Source organism: Capricornis sumatraensis, chromosome 16 (genome assembly GCF_032405125.1).
Source record: "Capricornis sumatraensis isolate serow.1 chromosome 16, serow.2, whole genome shotgun sequence".
In the NCBI taxonomy this organism is placed as follows: domain Eukaryota; kingdom Metazoa; phylum Chordata; class Mammalia; order Artiodactyla; family Bovidae; genus Capricornis; species Capricornis sumatraensis.
In genome coordinates this window covers 50355423-50375571 of record NC_091084.1, presented here as the reverse complement: position 1 = coordinate 50375571, position 20149 = coordinate 50355423, and the positions used below count along the sequence as shown (strand labels likewise).

Here is a 20149-nt window from a genome sequence, read left to right as displayed (position 1 = left end):
AACTGAATCACTTTGTTGCACACCTGAAACTATCACAACTTTGTTAATCAGATATACTCCAATATAAAATAAAAAGTTAAAGAAAAATATGAACATAATATTCCATCCATAATATTCTAGAGAATATGGAAATATTCAATTTTGAAAATTATTATTTGCTTTGTTAGTTTTCAGTTTGTCTTTTAGTGTGCACTGTTATGAGAAAAATAATGGTTGTTTTTTCTTTTTACATAAAAGACTCTGAGTTTATGTTTTTGACTCTTGCCTTTCAGAATGGTCACCATTCATGCCCACACACATCCCTATAGCTCAGTCTGCCTAAACAGCTCTGCCCCTGTCAGATGAGTTCCTTTATGCTGCCTTTCTTCTGAGTTCCCTGTGATGGTAATTTTTAAATTGCAGAATCCCTGCCTTTCGCATCAGTCTTATTTGCAAACTATTGTTAATTAACTTGTTCTAGTTACAGTGGAGAATGTATATTATTTCAGAAATAAGGATGGGAAGAAATGTCATATTCAATAATCATATTGACCAATGATGATAAGTAAATGATCCCTATCATATATACATTAAGGTTGACATTAAACAAAATACATTTATGTATATCATAAGTCAAATTTTGAAGTAAGAATAGCTATCAGAGTTAGCCATGAGCAGTGGTATGCCCCATTTTATACAACAGTAAAGTAGGTTTGGGGAATTTTTAATTTTATGTAAGTTGAGTTTAGTTTTTTTTCTCCATAAATATTTCTAAGAAAAGTTTCCCAGTATTCAGGTCTCTTTAAAATCTCATATTGTAAATTATCTTCTCAGTTTCTTTATTCTAAAAACTGACTGGAAGACACAAACTGAAAGGAACCCATGCAAATAACAGTGAAAAAAGAAAACTTTGATAAAAGTGATTCATGAAATGTCAAAGTCAAATGCTATTTTTACACATTCAGTCTTTATTTAAATTAAGATATATAGATGACTTATAATTAGAAATGTGTTATTAATCCTTGGTGGCTCAGATTGTTAAGCATCTGCCTGCAATGTGGGAGACCCGGCTTTGATCCCTGGGTTGGACTATCCCCTGGAGAAGGAAATGGCAACCCACTCCAGTACTCTTGCCTGGAAAATCCCATGGATGGAGGAGACCGGTAGGCTACAGTTTACGGGGTCGTAAAGAGTTGGACACGGCTGAGCGATTTCACTTTCACTTTAGTATTAATGCATTATGTGCATATGTGTGAATATATATCTATACACATGGTATATGTTTATGCATATATATGGGGCTTCCCTGGTGGCCCAGATGGTAAAGAATCTGCTTGCAGTGCAGGAAACACGGATTTGATCCCTGAGTCAAGAAGATCCCCTGGAAAAGAGAATGGCTACCCACTCCAGTATTCTTGCATAGAGAATTCCAGGGACAGAAGAGCCTGGTGGGCTGTAGTCCATTGAGTTTCAAAGAGTTGGACTTGACTGAGTGACTAACACCTTCCCATTTTTTCATACATATATATGCACTTCCATGGTGGCTCAGTGGAAAAGAACCCATCTGCCAATGCAGAAGATGTGGGTTCAATCCTGGGATTGGGAAGATCCCCTGGAGAAGATAATAGCAACCTACTCCAGTATTCTTTCCCGGGAAATCCCATGGACAGAGGAATTTGGTGGGCTACAGGCTATAAGGTAGCAAAAAGTTGGACATAAGTTAGTAAATCAACAACAACTAAATATATATATATATATATATATGCACTTGTGGTAAGTTGCTTCAGTTGTGGTCTCAAAGAGCTGGATACAACTTGACAACTGAACAGCAGATATATACATATAAAATCCTTATAATTTGCAGATTCAGTATTTGTAAACTCACCTACTTGTTAAAATTTATTTGAAATATCAAAATCAATACTCAGAGTGTTTTCATTGTCATTGGTAATTGTGCAAAGACCAGCAAAATATTTGAATTGTCCAATACACATGTTCCCATCTCCACAGGGTGATGTTCTGCCTTCTTGTTTCAGATCTTATACTATAAATGAGTACCCTTTCTTGCAGTCTTTTATAATGTGTTTTTTTCTCTCATTTTTGTGCTTCCAGTGGTGATTTTTCTGTGTAAAATGGCCCCCAAGCAAAGGGCTGAAGTGCTGCCTCTGTTCCTAAACACAAAGCTGTGATTTATCTATAAAGAAATAATATGCTGGATAAGCTTCTTTAAGGCATGAGTTATAGCACCATTGTCCATGAGGTCAATGTTAGTGAATCAAAAATACTATGCATCCAGTAAAGAAAGAGGAAATTTACAATCTGCATATGAGGCTGCTCAGACAAGTGCTTAAGTAACATTTACAGTGTGTGATGATGCTATGGAAAAATGGGAAAATGGCTAAATTTGTAGATCATGAGATAGTAGTCAATTAAATAACATGTAGTGAGCAACCTGGTTGTGAGGGCAGAATCCAAATAAATTTACAGATACATCACCCAGGTTGAGGAAAATGTGTAACCCTTTTTGACTAGTTTTATTATAATGAAATACTGCATGTGATTCCTTATTTGTAAGAAATGCGTATTAATTGTGTTTAACATATATTAAAATGTATCTTTAAACAGAAACACACACACAAAAGATTACGTGCTAATTGGTTGATGAAAATGTGTCCAGAAGCCCAAAAGAACTTCATGCTGTATTTCTCCAAAGGAAAGATGGTTCAGAATTTACTGGGGTGTTTGCAATGACTTCACAGAACATAATTGCAGCAAATAATGAGGACAGATTATGTCTGTATGTATATGTATATATGTGTATATTGTGTATATCAATATATATTCTGAAATTCTAGTCTATTGAGATATACAGGAAAATATATGCATGTTTACATATATATACATACACACATGTTTATGGCATCATTAATATGTTTGAAAAAATGTTTACTTAAAGAAAAGGTTAACTAAATTATGAAACTTCTACAATATTCCATGTTATAGGAATTTTAAAAATGAAGGAAGCCCAAAAGTTTTAATTACAGAGATGTCTGTTTTGTGACAGTAGATTAAAAATTCCTGAGGAGCAATATTTATTATATGAAACTCATTTTTATTTTAAATAATTCCACGTATATTCTGGTATTAAAAACCCTGCATATCACACTCTTTAATTAACTCTGATAAGAAAGTAAGGAGAGCAAACAGAAGAAGCAATTTACATTGTTTGAGTTTTATATAAGAAAATGCATTGTTTCAGTTTAAATAAGAATATCCTGTGTGTTTTTCATGAGATGTGGTGTAATTTTGACCTAATTGATTTTTCATATATGTAGAAGTCACTAAAGTTTTCATATATATTAAAGATTATATAATTTTGTGTTTGCAAAGTTATCTAAGCATAAATTTTAAATGCATTGAAAGGTAAAAGCAAGCTAAATAAAATATTATATATATGAAATCTAAATTATAACTCAGTCAAGATAAGCAGAATATGGAAGCTAGAGGGAACACTTTACCAATGAACTTAAAAAAAAAAAAAAACTTAAAATGCATTACAGACAATCTGAAGCAATGGAATGACAGAGGAATATTTCAGAGAACAGAGAAAGTGGACTGTCTAAAGCTACATTTGCAGAGCCACCTGTTGTTCCTGAGAATAAAGCAGGAGGAGAAGAACAATTTTTTTGCTAGCCAAAAACCAATTTTAAAAGTCAGGAAAAAAACAGCAACAAAAAAAAAGAGAGAGGCAGAGCAGGCAATATAAGTATCTAACTGCAGGTGAGAAAGAATAACCCAGAACAAAGACTGATAATGAAGTAGTTTTCACATAACATATTGGCTGAATGGAGCTTTCCCAGTGACTCAGACAGTAAAGAGTCTGCTCACAATGCAGGAGACAATCTCTCCCGCAATCTCCGGTTTGGGAAGCTCCTCTGGAACAAGGAATGGCAAGCCACTCCAGTCTTCTCAGCTGGAGAAGAATTCCATGGACAGAGGAGTCTGATGAGGCACAGTTCATGGGGTCGCAAAGAGTCAGACACAACTGAGCAACTTACGCACACACATGCATACACACACACACACACACACACACACATTGGCTGAATGGGAGACCAAAAATGAAGAGAACTTTAGGGGAGGGGGGAAAAAGTTTTTGGCAGTCTTGCCGTGCTTGACTCACAGGATTATCAAGCTGGGTTATGGATTGTATACTTAGCTCACAGTTGAAAGCTCTAGCAAGCAAAACCTTACATGCAGAAATGTAGACAATAAAGTGGGAGAGGAATCTCAGTTGAGTCAGAATCTTGACTAGATAAATGTAATAAATCCTGGCTGGTAAAGAACCTTCCTGCCAATGCTGGAGATGCAAGAGATGCAGGTTCAATCCTTGGATGGGAAAGAGCCCCTGGAGAAGGAAATGGCAAACCACTCCAGTGTTCTTGCCTGGAAAGCTCCATGGATAGATGAACCTGGTGGGCTACAGTCCATGGGGTCAGAAAATTTTATGTGTCAAATCTGACACCCTAGAAAAATTACTAGATTTGGCAAGAGACAGGAACATGAGTTCAGAAACATGGAGGAAAAGAAATAATTGAAACAAATACACTGTTGTTTTTTATTGTAATTATTAGTCAAGAAATTTCAAGTAATGGTGTTTAATATGCTCAAGGAAACAGCGAAACAAATAGTAAATAAATGAGAAAATTGAGAATTTCACCAAAATTAAAATTAAATAGAGAGACAAAGAGATAGGAAGAATGAATTAGATGGATATTATAAAAACTATAAGCCACAAAAACTAAACCTAATAAATCAGGAAGGCAGAGTTACAGAAGCAGAAGGTAGGATTAGTGAATTAGAAAACAAAGTTAGTTGAAAATAACAAAGCAAAGTCTATAGGTCAAGATATATTACTAGAGAAAAAGAAACACTTTACCATGATTAAAAGGTCAATCAACCAATAAATTATATTTGCTTTGATATTTACTTAATAAATGGAAGTGTCTAACTACTCATAGCTTAAAAATAAAAATTCAGTAGTTCTAACAGGAGAAATAAACTACACAGTAATCCATATTCATGGTGGGAAATTTTAATTCTATTAAATGCTAAAAACACAACCAAGGAAATGTAAAGTTATAAATAATGAATTCATATAACATTAAAAAATTTGATTATAGACACATAAATATATAGATATGGAAATAGTTACAGATATAAATAATACTGCACTCAACATGTATATCAACAAAAAGTGACAACAGAACGGGTCATGAAAAAAGTTTAAATTTGTATTTTTAAAATACACTTTAGTGGAATATTATTAATGATAACTATCTGAAAAGTTAATAATAAGACAGGCATGATAAAGATTTGCATGATTTAAAAAAAAGAACGATGATAACAAAGATAAAAGCCATAACTGAGTCCTTAATAGTTGCTAAGTCCCATGTAAAGACCATTATATAAAGATATCTGTTATATTACACTATGACAACCACCATCCTTCGTTCCCAAAGAGACTTATTTTTATTCATAATTAAAAGTTAGACAGCTTGATTTGTGACTATAAACGTTTTTCTAATGCATAAATTTAGGAAGTGACTAAATAAAGTTTTGAACCAAGTTCATTTGACTCCAGAACTCTCACATGTAACCAATTTTGACCATTTTTTTCATACCAAATTGAAATCTGCTTTTTCTATTAAATATACTCGGCAAACATTTGATTGCTTGCACTCAATGGTGATGAGTTTGAATAATGAAACCTATCTATGAAATATTATCATTAGGATATGAAAATCTTAATAAAAAACAAAATGAGCTTTGCTTAACACTAAAAAAAAAAAAAAAAAAGGCACAAAAAAGACATTTAGAAACCAATATAGTAAGAATTCCAGGGCTTCGTTGTGGCTCAGTGGTAAAGGATCTGCCTGCCAATGCAGGGGACACAAACTGGATCCCTGATCCATAAAGATCCCACATACCATGAGGCAACTAAGTCCATGCATGACAGCTACAGAGACTGCACTCTAGATCCTAGGAGCCACAGCTACTAAAGCCCTGGCACCTTGGGGTGTGTTCTCTGCAACAAGAGAAGTCACTATAATAAGTAGCCTGTGCACCACAACTAGAGAGTAAGCCCTGCTTCTTTAACTAGAGGAAAGTCCTCACAGCAATGAAGACCAAGCATAGACAAAAATAAATAAATTTAAAAATTAATAATAATTTAAAAATTCATAATTTCTGTCCAGGTTTCTTAGACCTCCATCCTTACTAGGTCAAAATTGTTTGTTGAATCAAATAATTGAATGAACTTTAGAACAATGTGGTCTACAGTAAGTTTAAAAGTTGCCTTTATGTTCAGAACATTCATAGAAATCTAAAATACCAAAAATTCTTTTTTCAAATTGCTCTTTTTATAAAGAAATTAAGTAGACACTTAAGAACAATAAAAAATATAAGGATAGCATTGTATGCTACAGTCCTAAATTTGTCAGAAAAAAAACATTTCATGGCATGAGACTCACCAGTTTGGTAGCATAAAATACTTAGTAAATATAACTTCATGAAGAAGGATATATTTATTTATGTCTATAGTCAGAGAAGGCAATGACACCCCACTCCAGTACTCTTGCCTGGAAAATCCCATGGACGGAGGAGCCTGGTAGGCTGCAGTCCATGGGGTCGCTGGGAGTTGGACACGACTGAACAACTTCATTTTCACTTTTCACTTTCATGCATTGGAGAAGGAAATGGCAACCCACTCCAGTGTTCTTGCCTGAAGAATCCCAGGGACAAGGGAGCCTGTTGGGCTGCTGTCTATGGGGTCGCACAGAGTTGGACACCACTGAAGCAACTTAGCAGCAGCAGCAGCAGCAGCATGTTTATAGTAGACCAGAAGGAGACAGTCAAGGGGTGGATTTTGATGAGACAAAGTAATCATTAAAGATTTTTTAATAGCTGGAGAATAGGGACTTATATACCAAACATAGGAGGTGGGTCCTGTGATTCTAAGTATAAGAAAAAATTCAGTTATGTTCCACTATGATCTGTAGAGGGTCTCTGCATTTTGTTATTTCACTCAAACATGGCCTTGGTGATAAGGAGAGTCATTAGGTCTGATTCTTCCTTCAGACTATTATTTAGTCTGTGAACACCATATCATCCGTTATATTTCACATTTTATTAATGTATTCATCAAGTAAGATGATACTCCAAACCACTAACTGGATTTGCAGATCACATATGCTCAAGAGATGACACATTAAATCCATAGGATCAACTAGTTCTATCAAATGTCAAGCCTGACCTTTGAAACAGAACATTTTTTATTACCTTATTTTGAATGTTCTTGGTCTTCACCCCATAGACAAAAGTGCTGAGGAAATGTGGAACCAGCAGCTAAAGAATGGACAAAGTGATACATATGTAAGATGAGACATATGTGGTAAACCTGTGAGTACAAAAAGAGAGAAAAGCAGTTCTTCCAGTTTTGGAACTGGAGCTGGAAGAAGATACGTATGTGGGGAATACATGTATTACATGCCTTAATACATGTATTACATGTATTACATGTCTCTTTCTGGGGAAGGTGTAAGACAGTGATAAATATTTGTGTATAGGACAGGGTGATCAAAATAAGGTCAAAGTCACCAACAACAATAGCTTCAAGGAGACCATAGAACTTATCAACATCTGCAGTGGCAATCCCTACAAGGGCCATTCACAGTAAGCATAGGATATTAACTGAGTTCTGTAAAAGGTAAGATGGCACTTTAGGAACAATATGCATGGGATGAAGAGAAAGGTTGCCCGCAATGTCACTCCAACTCCAATGTCAGTGACTAGCTGTTGAGTGAATATGGTGGCATGCCTCAGAGAATAACAGATTGCTACATAGTGGCCCAGAGCCAGGGCCAGCAGGACTCCCAGGTCAGTACCCTGACATGCGTGGATGAGCCACATCTGAAAGAGGCAAGCCTCAAGTTAGATCACCAACAAGTGAGACCAAAAAATTCCAAGCATTTTGGGGACAATGCTGGTGCTAAATGCAATGTCTGTGGCTTCCAACATGGCCAGGAAAATATACAAAGGATCATGGAGAATGGGTTCAGATTTGATGATGATCAAAAGTAGAGAATTTCCCATCAAAGCAATGATGTACATTGCACAGTATGGAATCCCAATCCAACACTGTACAGGTCAGCACAGAGGGCATAAACACAGTGTTATTCATAATAGACATAGCAGTTTAGGGGTCACCTTAGCGAGGGGGCAACATTGGACAAACTCTGAATCTCTCTACCCTCATATACCTATGCTATTTTCAGCCAATCACTCAACTACTGAATGACAGAAATAAGAAAACAGCTTCATTCGCTTATCGGCTTTTTTCCAATAATGAGAAAATGACAATATTGAGACCTATGGAAAGTTTCACCAGTACTCACTTTAGCACAATTATCCCCCCATTATCAGTGACTCAGTTCAGTTCAGTTCAGTCACTCAGTCGTGTCCGAATCTTTGCAACCCCATGAATCGCAGCACGCCAGGTCTCCCTGTTCATCACCATCTCCCGGAGTTCACTCAGACTCACATCCATCGAGTCCGTGATGCCATCCAGCCATCTCATCCGCGGTCGTCCCCTTCTCCTCCTGCCCCTAATCCCTCCCAGTGTCAGAGTCTTTTCCAATGAGTCAACTCTTCACATCAGATGGCCAAAGCCAATCTGGAGTTTCAGCTTTAGCATCATACCTTACAAAGAAATCCCAGGGTTGATCTCCTTCAGAATGGACTGGTTGGATCTCCTTGCAGTCCAAGGGACTCTCAAGAGTCTTCTCCAACACCACAGCTCAAAAGCATCAATTCTTTGGCGCTCAGCCTTCTTCACAGTCCAACTCTCACATCCATACATGACCACTGGAAAAACCATAGCCTTGACGAGATGGACCTTAGTTGGCAAAGTAATGTCTCTGCTTTTGAATATGCTATCTAGGTTGGTCATAACTTTTCTTCCAAGGAGTAAGTGTCTTTTAATTTCATGGCTGAAATCATCATCTGCAGTGATTCTGGAGCCCAAAAAATAAAGTCTGACACTGTTTCCATTGTTTCCCTATCTATTTCCCACGAAGTGATGGGACCGGATGCCATGATCTTTGTTGTCTGAATGTTGAGCTTTAGGCCAACTTTTTCACTCTCCTCTTTCACTTTCATCAAGAGGCTTTTTAGTTTCTCTTCACTTTCGGCCATAAGGGTGGTGTCATCTGCATATGTGAGGTTATTGATATTTCTCCCAGCAATCTTGATTCCAGCTTGTGTTTCTTCCAGTCCAGCGTTTCTCATGATGTACTCTGCATAGAAGTTAAATAAGCAGGGTCACAATATACAGCCTTGACGTACTCTTTTTCCTATCTGGAACCAGTCTGTTGTTCCATGTCCAGTTCTAACTGTTGCTTCCTGACCTGCATACAGATTTCTCAAGAGGCAGGTCAGGTGGTCTGGTATTCCCATCTCTTTCAGAATTTTCCACAGTTTATTGTGATCCACACAGTCAAAGGCTTTGGCATAGTCAATAAGGCAGAGATAGATGTTTTTCTGGAACTCTCTTGCTTTTTCCATGATCCAGCGGATGTTGGCAATTTGATCTCTGGTTCCTCTGCCTTTTCTAAAACCACTGACTACCACAGCATAAAAACTGAATATTTGGACTCTATGCCTATGATGAGGCCCATGTGATCAGGCTTTTTTGTCATGCTCCTCTTCCTATTGCACTCCATCTTCTCTTCTGTTTTTTAATATTTCATTAAAATCAGAAGAAAAATGAAAAAGAAAAAAGAAAAAAAATGAAATAATACATTATACAGAAAGACATCAAAGTCCTTGGGCCCCACTTTTCTTTCCTCTCAGCTTTCTCCCAATTCTTTGCTGCCCTTTCACTGTAGCAGGTCTTATTTCTACAGAAAAATCCAGTACTGCAAATAACAAGATGTCACCTTCCCATGAAATTCCTTCTCAGCAAAGAATTTTCAAATATGAACTTGCTTAAGTGCCCTGACATCAGATAGACTATGGCAACTGCATATTTTTTTATGACCTTGGAAATTCTTACATAGGACACAAGTCTTATATCTCCACTTCTCAGGCTTTTTCGTGTCTACAGTCCTCGATCTGTCTCTCTACCACATATTCTGCAGTTTGAAAATATTAGTTAATAAAATTAATAGGGTTAGAAAGTTCGTGATGGAGGAGAAGAGAGTCCTTGGATGTTTCACCAGTAGAGCAATGAGAAGATGCTGATGAGGTTTGGGATAAGCTTGAGTGAATAATGTTTTTTCTATGAAGGCTGAAACACAAAAAATATAGAGTGGTCCTCTTGGAGAGCTGTTTAAGATGTTCTCTGGAGAATAACTAAAAAACACACAGGCACATTCAGGTGGAAGTGTCTTGGGAGTCAGCAGGAACAGAAAAAGAAATTCCCACTGCTGGGCATATACACCAAGGAAACCAGAATTGAAAGAGACACGTGTACTCCAATGTTCATCGCAGCACTGTTTATAATAGCCAGGACATGGAAACAACCTAGATGTCCATCAGCAGACGAATGGATAAAAAAGCTGTGGTACATATACACAATGGAGTATTACTCAGCCATTAAAAAGAATACATTTAAATCAGTTCTAATGAGGTGAATGAAACTGGAGCTGATTATACAGAGTGAAGTAAGCCAGAAAGAAAAACACCAATACAGTATACTAACACATATATATGGAGTTTAGAAAGATGGTAACGATAACCCTGTATGTGAGACAGCAAAAGAGACACAGATGTATAGAACAGTCTTTCGGACGTGGTGGGAGAGGGAAAGGGTGGGATGATTTGGGAGAATGGCATTGAAACATGTATAATATCATGTAAGAAATGAATCTCCAGTCTAGGTTCAATGCAAGATACAGGATGCTTGGGACTGGTGCACTGGGATGACCCAGAGAGATGGTATGGGGAGGGAGGTGGGAGCAGGGGTTCAGGATTGGGAACTCATTTACACCAGTGGTGGATTCATGTTGATGTATGGCAAAACCAATACAGTATTGTAAAGTAAAATAATTAAAAAAAAGAAATACCTGAAATGATATCTCATTGCAATACAAAGGCTGTTGCTGGGAACACTTGACACTTTCCAGTAACTGAACACTGGTAATGAACGATAAAGTTCAGCTATAAGGATAACAAGAACGTTGGTTAATGAATATATATATATATATTTAATTTAAAGCAGAAAAGTTGCATAGTAATTAGTTATTGAAGTCTAAATCAAGCTGGTTGATAGCTTTTTAAAGTGTAGTTGTTCTAAACTTTCCAAAATATTTCTGCATAAATCAAGTCATCTCCAAATAGTTTTCTGAGTGCTTCCCTAGCCCCAGACAACCCTTATTTCTACTCATAATATTTAAATTTGGAATGTATTGTAAATTGTTCTATCAAATCACCCTTTCATGCAGAATCCAGTATAGCTTCCTGACAGCTGACTATGTATATGTTGATACTTTCCACAACTATGTGTGTAATTACTGTACAACTCTTACAAGAAGTTGAGCTTATATTGAGCTAATGTCTACCCTGTAACCACTGTCTTCCTTTTTGAACTGTGTATCTTCAGATACAACTGCTGAAGATACATAGTTTTCAAATCATTTAAGATCCTCTCTCATTCAACTAAAACATCTGCAGGTCTACTCAGCATCTCCAATAGCCTGATGCTCACTGCCCTTAACCTCATGATCTTCCAAAGCAGACTCTCAAATTTATTATTACTGTCTTTGAATTGTAGTTCCTAGAACTTCAAAGTCAGACTATACCAAAATGTATTAACACTTATTTTTATGACCTGGGCTTTTATTTTTTCTGCAATTTCCATTCATTGTTTTGTACTTGTGTTTCTACTTCAAGATTTAATGACATCTCCACTTAACGTAGGGCACATTCCTAACTATCCACTTAGTTTCCATAAGCAGGAGTGAGAAGTGGCCAGATGTTCTTTGCTGGTCCTAGCTATGAAAAGAAGTTATTCTTTGCAAGAGAAGGTTGTTCTTTGATGGTCTTAGTTATGAAAAACTTGCTTAGAACATCATTTTCCCTGCTGACCAAATTCATTAAACTTTTTCAATTTCAGAGAGTTATTATTATTATTATTTTACTCCATGAGACAAAGAAAGAGGGGCTAGAAGGAAATTAACATTTCTTGGGATACTCGTCTCACTCAATTTCCAGGAGACTAGATGTATCTAGTCCAGAAAGAGATGACAATGTTGTCTTCATCAAAGAGAGCAATTGTGCTTCTCAGAGCACTAGAAGTTGTTATAAAACTTTGTTAGAATCTGCCCTGCTTTATTTTGTACTCCAAGGCCAAACTTGACTATTCCTCCAGGTATCTCCTGACTTCCTACTTTTGCACTCCAGTCCCCTATGATGAAAAAAAAAAATTGTTTTTTTCAGTGTTAATTCCAGAAGGTCTAATATTATGGAGCAATTTAACACTGAATACAATAGTACTTATAGCCTATTTGAAAACAACTTTCTTGTCAAACCTCTATAAGCAAAACACAGGAGGACAAGGAAACTGAAAAGTTGGGATTTAGAGCAGGAACTGTTTTATTTCAAGGATAAAACAAGGAATGTGAGCAACTCATGCTCAAACTGGAATTCCATCGTTTCCACTAGCTTTGTTCATAGTGATACTTCCTAAGGCCCACTTGACTTCACATTACAAGATGTCTGGCTCTAGGTGAGTGATCACACTATCATGATTATCTGGCTCATGAAGATCTTTTCTGTATAGTTATTCTGTGTATTCTTGTCACCTCTTCTTAATATCTTCTGCTTCTGTTAGGTCCATACAATTTCTGTCCTTTATTGAGCCCATCTTTGCATGAATGTTCCCTTGGTATCTCTAATTTTCTTGAAGAGCTCTATGGTCTTTCCCATTCTATTGTTTTCCTCTATTTCTTTGCATTGATCATTGAGAAAGGCTTTCTTATCTCTCCTTGCTCTTCTTTGGAACTCTGCATTCAGATGGGTATATCTTTCCTTTTCTCCTTTGCTTTTCACTTCTCTTCTTTTCACAGCTATTTGTAAGGCCTCCTCAGACAGCCATTTTGCTTTTTACATTTCTTTTAAAACAACAACAACAACAACAACAACAACAACCCAGCAGTGGCCACAGGACTGGAAAAGATCAGTTTTCATTTCAATTACAAAGAAATGCAATGACAAAGAATGCTCAAACTACCACACAATTGCACTTATCTCACATGATAGTAAAGTAATGCTCAAAACTCTCCAAGCCAGGCTTCAACAGTACATGAAGTATGCACTTCCAGATGTTTGAGCTGGTTTTAGAAAAGGCAGAGGAAACAGAGATCAAATTGCCAACATTTGCTGGATCATCAAAAAAGCAAGAGAGTTCCAGAAAAACATCTATTTCCGCTTTCTTGACTATGCCAAAGACTTTGACTGTGTGGATCACAATAAACTGTGGAAACTCTTGAAAGAGATGAGAATACCAGACCATCTGACCTGCCTCTTGAGAAACCTGTATGCAGGTACAGAAGCAACAGTTAGAACTGGACATGGAACAACAAACTGGTTCCAAATAGGAAAAGGAGTACACCAAGGCTGTATATTGTCACCCTGCTTATTTAGCTTCTATGCAGAGTACATCATGAGAAACACTGGGCTGGATGAAACACAAACTAGAATCAAGATTGCCGGAAGAAATATCAATAATCTCAGATATGCAGATGACACCACGCTTATGGCAGAAAGTGAAGAACTAAAGAGCCTCTTGATGAAAGTGAAAGAGGAGAGTGAAAAAGTTGGCTTAAAGCTCAACATCCAGAAAATGAAGATCATGGCATCTGGTTCCATCACTTCATGGCAAATAGATGGGGAAACAGTGGAAACAATGGCTGACCTTATTTTGGGGGGCTCTAGAATCACTGCAGATAATGATTGCAGCCGTGAAATTAAAAGACACTCCTTGGAAGGAAAGTTATGACCAACCTAGACAGAATATTAAAAAGCAGAGACATTACTTTGTCAACAAATGTTCATTTAGTCAAGGATATGGTTTTTCCAGTAGTCATGTATGAATGTGAGATTTGGACTATAAAGAAAACTGAATGCAGAAGAATTGATGCTTTCGAACTGTGGTGTTGAAGAAGACTCTTGAGAGTCCCTTGGACTTCAAGGAGATTCTACCAGTCCATCCTAAAGGAAATCAATCCTGGGTGTTCATTGGAGGGACTGATGTTGAAACTGAAACTCTAATATTTTGGCCACCTGATGCAAAGAACTGACTCATTTGAAAAGACCCTGATGTTGGGAAGTTTGAAGGCACGAGGAGAAGGGGAAAACAGAGGATGAGGTGGTTAGATGGCATCACCGACTCAATGCATATGAGTTTGGGTAAACTCCGGGAGTTGGTGATGGACAGGGAGGCCTGGTGTGCTGCAGTTCATGGGATCGCAAAGAGTAGGGCATGACTGAGAGACTGAACTGAAGCGAACTGAACATGCTCAAAAAGTCCAAACTCCCTCTGGCCTTGAGGAAGAGTTTTGAAAGGCAAATTTGTAGGGAAGGCTACAGAGTGTGTGACTTTCTTCTGATTGTTTGGTGGTATGGTAACAGGATATTGTTCTAGGAATTTCGATTAGCAGCCTTCTGCTTCTGGCCAGTCTGGAGTCTATGTGCATGTCAATAAAAAGTTACCATCCTCCACTTGAGTAGGGGCCTTAGTTCCCATAGTAGAACTCAAGCTATGTATCAGATTGTTATACGTATCCCTTGAAGAGTTACTAGCAAGAAGGCTCTGCCTTATCTCCACACTTTTTCTTGACTGCTTTATTTTTGCATTCTTCCACTTCCTTTGTTAGTAGCTATTTGAATCAGCCCTTTGAAATTCAGAAAGGTCTAGGAGACTGACGCCTTCCCCTGCAAATAAGGAATAGGAGACTTGAGAGTACTTTTGTTCCCAGGGCAGCCCCCACAAGGTCCTGCTCCATTTCAACTTGTTTGCCAAGTACTGCACCAGGAAAACATTCCTATATCTTTTTTTCCCCTCAAAAGTGTTATGATTAATAGAGGATACACTAAATAAATTAAGCATAATAACTGAAAACCTATGTAACTCAGCAGTTGTCTACTGAGAGATGTATCAATACATTTGAATTACATTTTTATACCACCTCCACTGAGTTTCCCTACCCTCTTTTCATAGTTCCTAGATATTCTATACCTGACGATTATTTCCAATGTGCTTTCCTGCATTTTTAACAGCACACTCTCTCTTGGTCTATTTTCAACAATAGTTTTAACACAATGAGGTACATCTAATCTGGTAATATTATCATATTCCAACTGTCTATTATCTCTTTCACTATTCACATTTCATCTTACTATGGTTATCTGTTATGTTTTCAGTTCTTTTACTCTTCTCTGGCTTCATTAGAGCTCATCCAATATGTGACAGAGTCAAAATATCCCTGAGGTTCATTCCTTCTCCCCTGCAAATGAACGTGACTGAATAAAAAATATACATACTGTAAAGAACCCAAATATCCATAAGTGAAAGGATAAATGAATTACGGTATATCCATGAAACAAAATACTATTTAACATCCAAAAAAAAGAGAACTATTGATGAATGCCTTGGAAAATAATTGAGGTGAGAGGGGAAAAAAAAAAAAGACCAAAAATGGAATTACATATGGTATTACTGCATTTGAAATCATGTATCTCTGACTGGGACTTGAACTCAGCCAAAACCCATATTGAGACTTGAATTCATGGTCTTTAAACTGAAGTCCCACCTGATCTTGGGACTTAATGAAGCTCAGATTCTTGATGTCTCATCAATGAATTCAGTGAGAGATAAACTGAGAGATAAGAAGTGGAATTATTTAGAGAGGAATACACTTCGTGGAAAGAGTGTGCACCATCTCAGAAGATGAGAGCAGCCTCAAAATATGTTGTGGCTAGTTTTTATGGGATGGATAATTTCATAGGCTGAGTGGGAGGATTATTCCAACCATTTTGGGGAAGGGGTGGAGACTTTCAGGAACTGAGCCACCACCCAAGTTTTAGTCTTTGATGGCCTTGAAATTGTCATAGTGCCTGTGGGTGTGTCATTTAGCTTACTGATGTGTTACAATGAGCGTATAGTGAGGCTCAAGTTCTAGTGGAAGTCAAGTCATTCATCATCTTGGACTCATTTGATTCTATCAGTTTATTTCATGTCCTCAGACTATGTAATTCTTTCAAAAGTTGTGCCTGCTCCCTTCCCTCTTGTCTCACATTTACGTAAAATTTTAAAAACTCAAACTGACATTTAGTGATTTCAAATAGATATGTGGTTGCCTGAAGACGTGTATCTCGGAGAAGGCAATGACACCCCACTCCAGTACTCTTGCCTGGAAAATCCTATGGACAGAGGGGCCTGGAAGACTGCAGTCCATGGGGTCACTGAGGGTCGGACACGAGTGAGTGGCTTCACTTTCACTTTTCACTTTCATGCATTGGAGAAGGAAATGGCAACCCACTCCAGTGTTCTTGCCTGGAGAATCCCAGGGATGGAGTTTGATGGGTTGCCGTCTATGGGGTCGCACAGAGTTGGACACGACTGAAGTGAATTAGCAGCAGCAGAAGACAGGTATCTACCCAAGTACAGCATTATAAATGCACATGAGGAAATTTAGGAGTCACAGGTTGATAATGGTAATGGTTTTATGAGCTTGTGCATATGCCAAGATTCACTGGATAGTGCATTTTAAATATATACAGTTAATTACATGCCATTTTTAATAATGAAGCTTAAAAATTTGTAATACTCTCTATTTCACCTACAACTGAAAAGCAATTTTAAATGAATTTTAGTCTAAATGTGAAAGAATGTCATTGTATAAGATGACTATGTTGATAAACACGTGAGAGGAAAAGATTTCCTAGATCAACGTGGAAATGTTCGAAACTGTTGACTGAAACCACCTACTTTGGCCAGGCACAATGATAACCAGTTGTGTGAATTATCTCACAAAGAGAGTTGCTGATAAAGGAAATGGTGCTAGCTGGAAAAAAAAAAAAAAAACAACAACCTAGGAAATCTAGAGAGGGGCCAAAAGGAGGAGAAAGGAGATGATATGTACAGTGAATTACCCATAATGGTTGAATTCATCTTGGCTACGAGATGTGTGAGCCACCATGATGATCCTTGAGTTAGAGCAAACATGGGCCAAGAAAGATGGTTGGCTGGGGCCAACCCAGAAACTAGGCCCATTACCATAAAACCTGAAATTTTGAGCCACATAATAGAGCAGTTCTTTTAGGTTCCCTTACCCTTTCTGCCCCAGCTCTCCTGCCCCAGTGCCCCTTTCCCTCTCCAATAAAGTTTCTTCTTTGTTAACACATGTGCCTCTGTTCAGATAATTCATTTCTGACTATTAAGCAAGAGCTCAATCTTGGGCCCTGGGAGCCCCTCCCCTCCCTGAATTTCTGCAACAGAAGCAACTCGCACTTAATTAAATATTTGATAATTTTGATTAATTAAGATACCTATTCTTCAAAAATATTTCAAGTATTCTACAAAAAGCAGAAAATATTTTTAATGTGTATAAGCTAGAAAAAGATTACATCAAAATATATAAATACCTCATAATATTAATAAAAATAATAGAAAAAATCTAAATGTATCATGACATAAATATGTAAATATTTGATTTAATCTGATTATTTGAAAATGATAACTAAAATCATGAAGAACTACTATTATAAATGTACCACATGGCTAAAATGATGATAAGCATATCAAATATTAATAAAGATGTCCAGTAATAAAGGTTCAATTATATTCTGCCAGTGAATATAATTGAACCAATATTTTAGAAATGCATTAAACCACTTACTAACATTGGCAGTACCCTATGAATTAGCAATAAGACTTTTAGATGCAGAAGTCATCACTCTAAGTGCACCAAGATACATATACAAGAATGTTTAAAATTGTGTTCTTCAAAATCAAATCTTCTCAATGCCCATAAACAGAGGATGGGTAAAAAAGCTATAGTATATTCATACCATAGTACATTATGCAGCAAAGAACATGAACATGATAGATGTACAAAATATTCTAGTCAAAAATTCACAAGAAGAAAGAAAAAAATCAATACTATGTACTTCCAATTATATAAAATTGAAAAATCGGCAAAAGTAAACTATACGGTTTAAGAATGCATGCTTAGGTTATAAACATATATATATAAAATGTATGATTACTTTAGCTATTAATATAGAGATTATCTTTAGGAAGAATGAGAGACTGTAATGGTGAAGGAACACAACACAAGACTTGTAAGGAATGAGAAATTGTTTCTTCATCTAGAAGTTATTTTCATGAACTTTACAAGACTGGTTATTTTCACTTTTTTGTATGAGAATTATATTTCAAAAGTCAAAGAAAATATATCTGCACTACATTACTATTTTCTACACAGAAAATATATCTGTGGTTATATTACTCACTTCTAATCACCTGAATTAATGTTTAAATTCTAACGATTTATTGTTATAAAAGGTAATTACTTTGCTTGTATTTTCTCCAGAAGTGTCAATTCTTGACCTATTTCTAATCTCCTATTTAAGAGACAAAAAATAGTTGCTCAATTATTACACCTTGTTATTGGTCTCTTTAGCTAATTATAGGCTTAAAAAACTTGACTGTGAACCCACAGTCATATTATACCCTACATATATCATTTGAAAATTGCTTTTTATGTATCATGATGTACTTTTATGGTTTATGTTGCTTGTCTTTTCTCATACTCCAGAAGATAAATAAAGCCAGGCATACTGATGCATATGAAATGTGTTTGGTTTTGTTGGTTGATACAGCTAGGTTGATTTTTCTTATTGAGGTTTTCAAATGTATGTGCTTTCTCTAGTATAATTTATGCACTTTGGCACATTTTTGCACTTTATATTTTGGAATATGGTTCTCCCAATTCCTGCATAATTAATTGGTTATTGTCATCACATTCTATTTGCCTTGGTTTCTTATTCAGGGATATCACAACTTTTTATCTTCATTCTGTGCACATTAGATGGCATATATAACCTCTTGGCAAGAATTCATATATTTGCTATTTTACTTCTTTTGAGAGGTGGATGTCTTCACCAGTTATTCATTATGTGCTATGGTTGCCACAGCTTTTTGAAACATTTAATGCTGTAACAGATTTAAAATTAGTTAAGTTTTTGTTACTTCATTAAAGAAATTTTTGTACATCTGAGATTCACTAAACATATTGCTTTATTACTTCCCTTGGTGTATTTTTCCTTTCTTCATATACCTCAGGTTTATAAAAATTTTATTAAAAACTTAGTGCAGAACTTCCCTGGCAGTCCAGTGGTTAAGACTCTGCTCATACAGGGGGCACAGGTTCAATCCTTGGTCCAGAGCAAACATTCCAAAGATTCCACTTGCTGCTCAGTATCTAACCCTAACTGAGGTCTGTTGTAAAAGTACATTATGACACAAGTTCATTCTGCTTTATTCAACATAATTATTTATTCCAAAATAATTGTCTGCTTCTGCCTTTTACATGACATGATTCCTTTTTCTTTCTTTTTCTTTTTTTTGTAGTGAAATGTTGGGTTATTTCTTTTTTGACTATGCGTTAGTTTACAACTACATATTCAGGTATCTCTCTTTATTTACTACGTTTTTCTTCAAAGTTTTCTTATTACCCTGAAGTCTTTATATTTGTTGGCTTTGAATACCATTGATCAACAGAAAGAAAATGTCTTTTAACTGTTCATTATTCAATGTCATTTTTCTGAAGTTTGAAGACGCCTCAAGCATTACCTTACTGTTGATAAAAGCACCAGTTAGACACAGTTCCTCTACTCAAGATACTTGCAGTTTGAAATTTCTAAATGCAGTGAAAATGTATTTGTATATCTGTTCAACGCTAGAACTAAAGCTCCAGTTTCAAGCAAAGCTCAAATTGGGTAAAATCATTCAAATATTTCTGTCTGAAAAGATGTTTTCTATTTAGATACTGATTGGATTTTTTGGATAAAAAAGGTATATTTTTGAATATGCTTAAAATTTCTA

The 20149-nt window shown here is 36.4% G+C and overlaps 1 protein-coding gene across 1 annotated transcript; it reads right to left on the bottom strand.

Moving 5' to 3' along the window:
* Positions 1-5812: 5812 nt before the first annotated feature.
* On the bottom strand, positions 5813-17240 carry LOC138092170 (olfactory receptor 52A4-like). Its single transcript, XM_068988017.1, is given in 5 exon segments — positions 5813-5818; positions 7532-7707; positions 7710-8178; positions 11106-11175; positions 17194-17240. Coding segments are annotated over 5 exon segments (768 nt in total).
* Positions 17241-20149: the final 2909 nt, after the last annotated feature.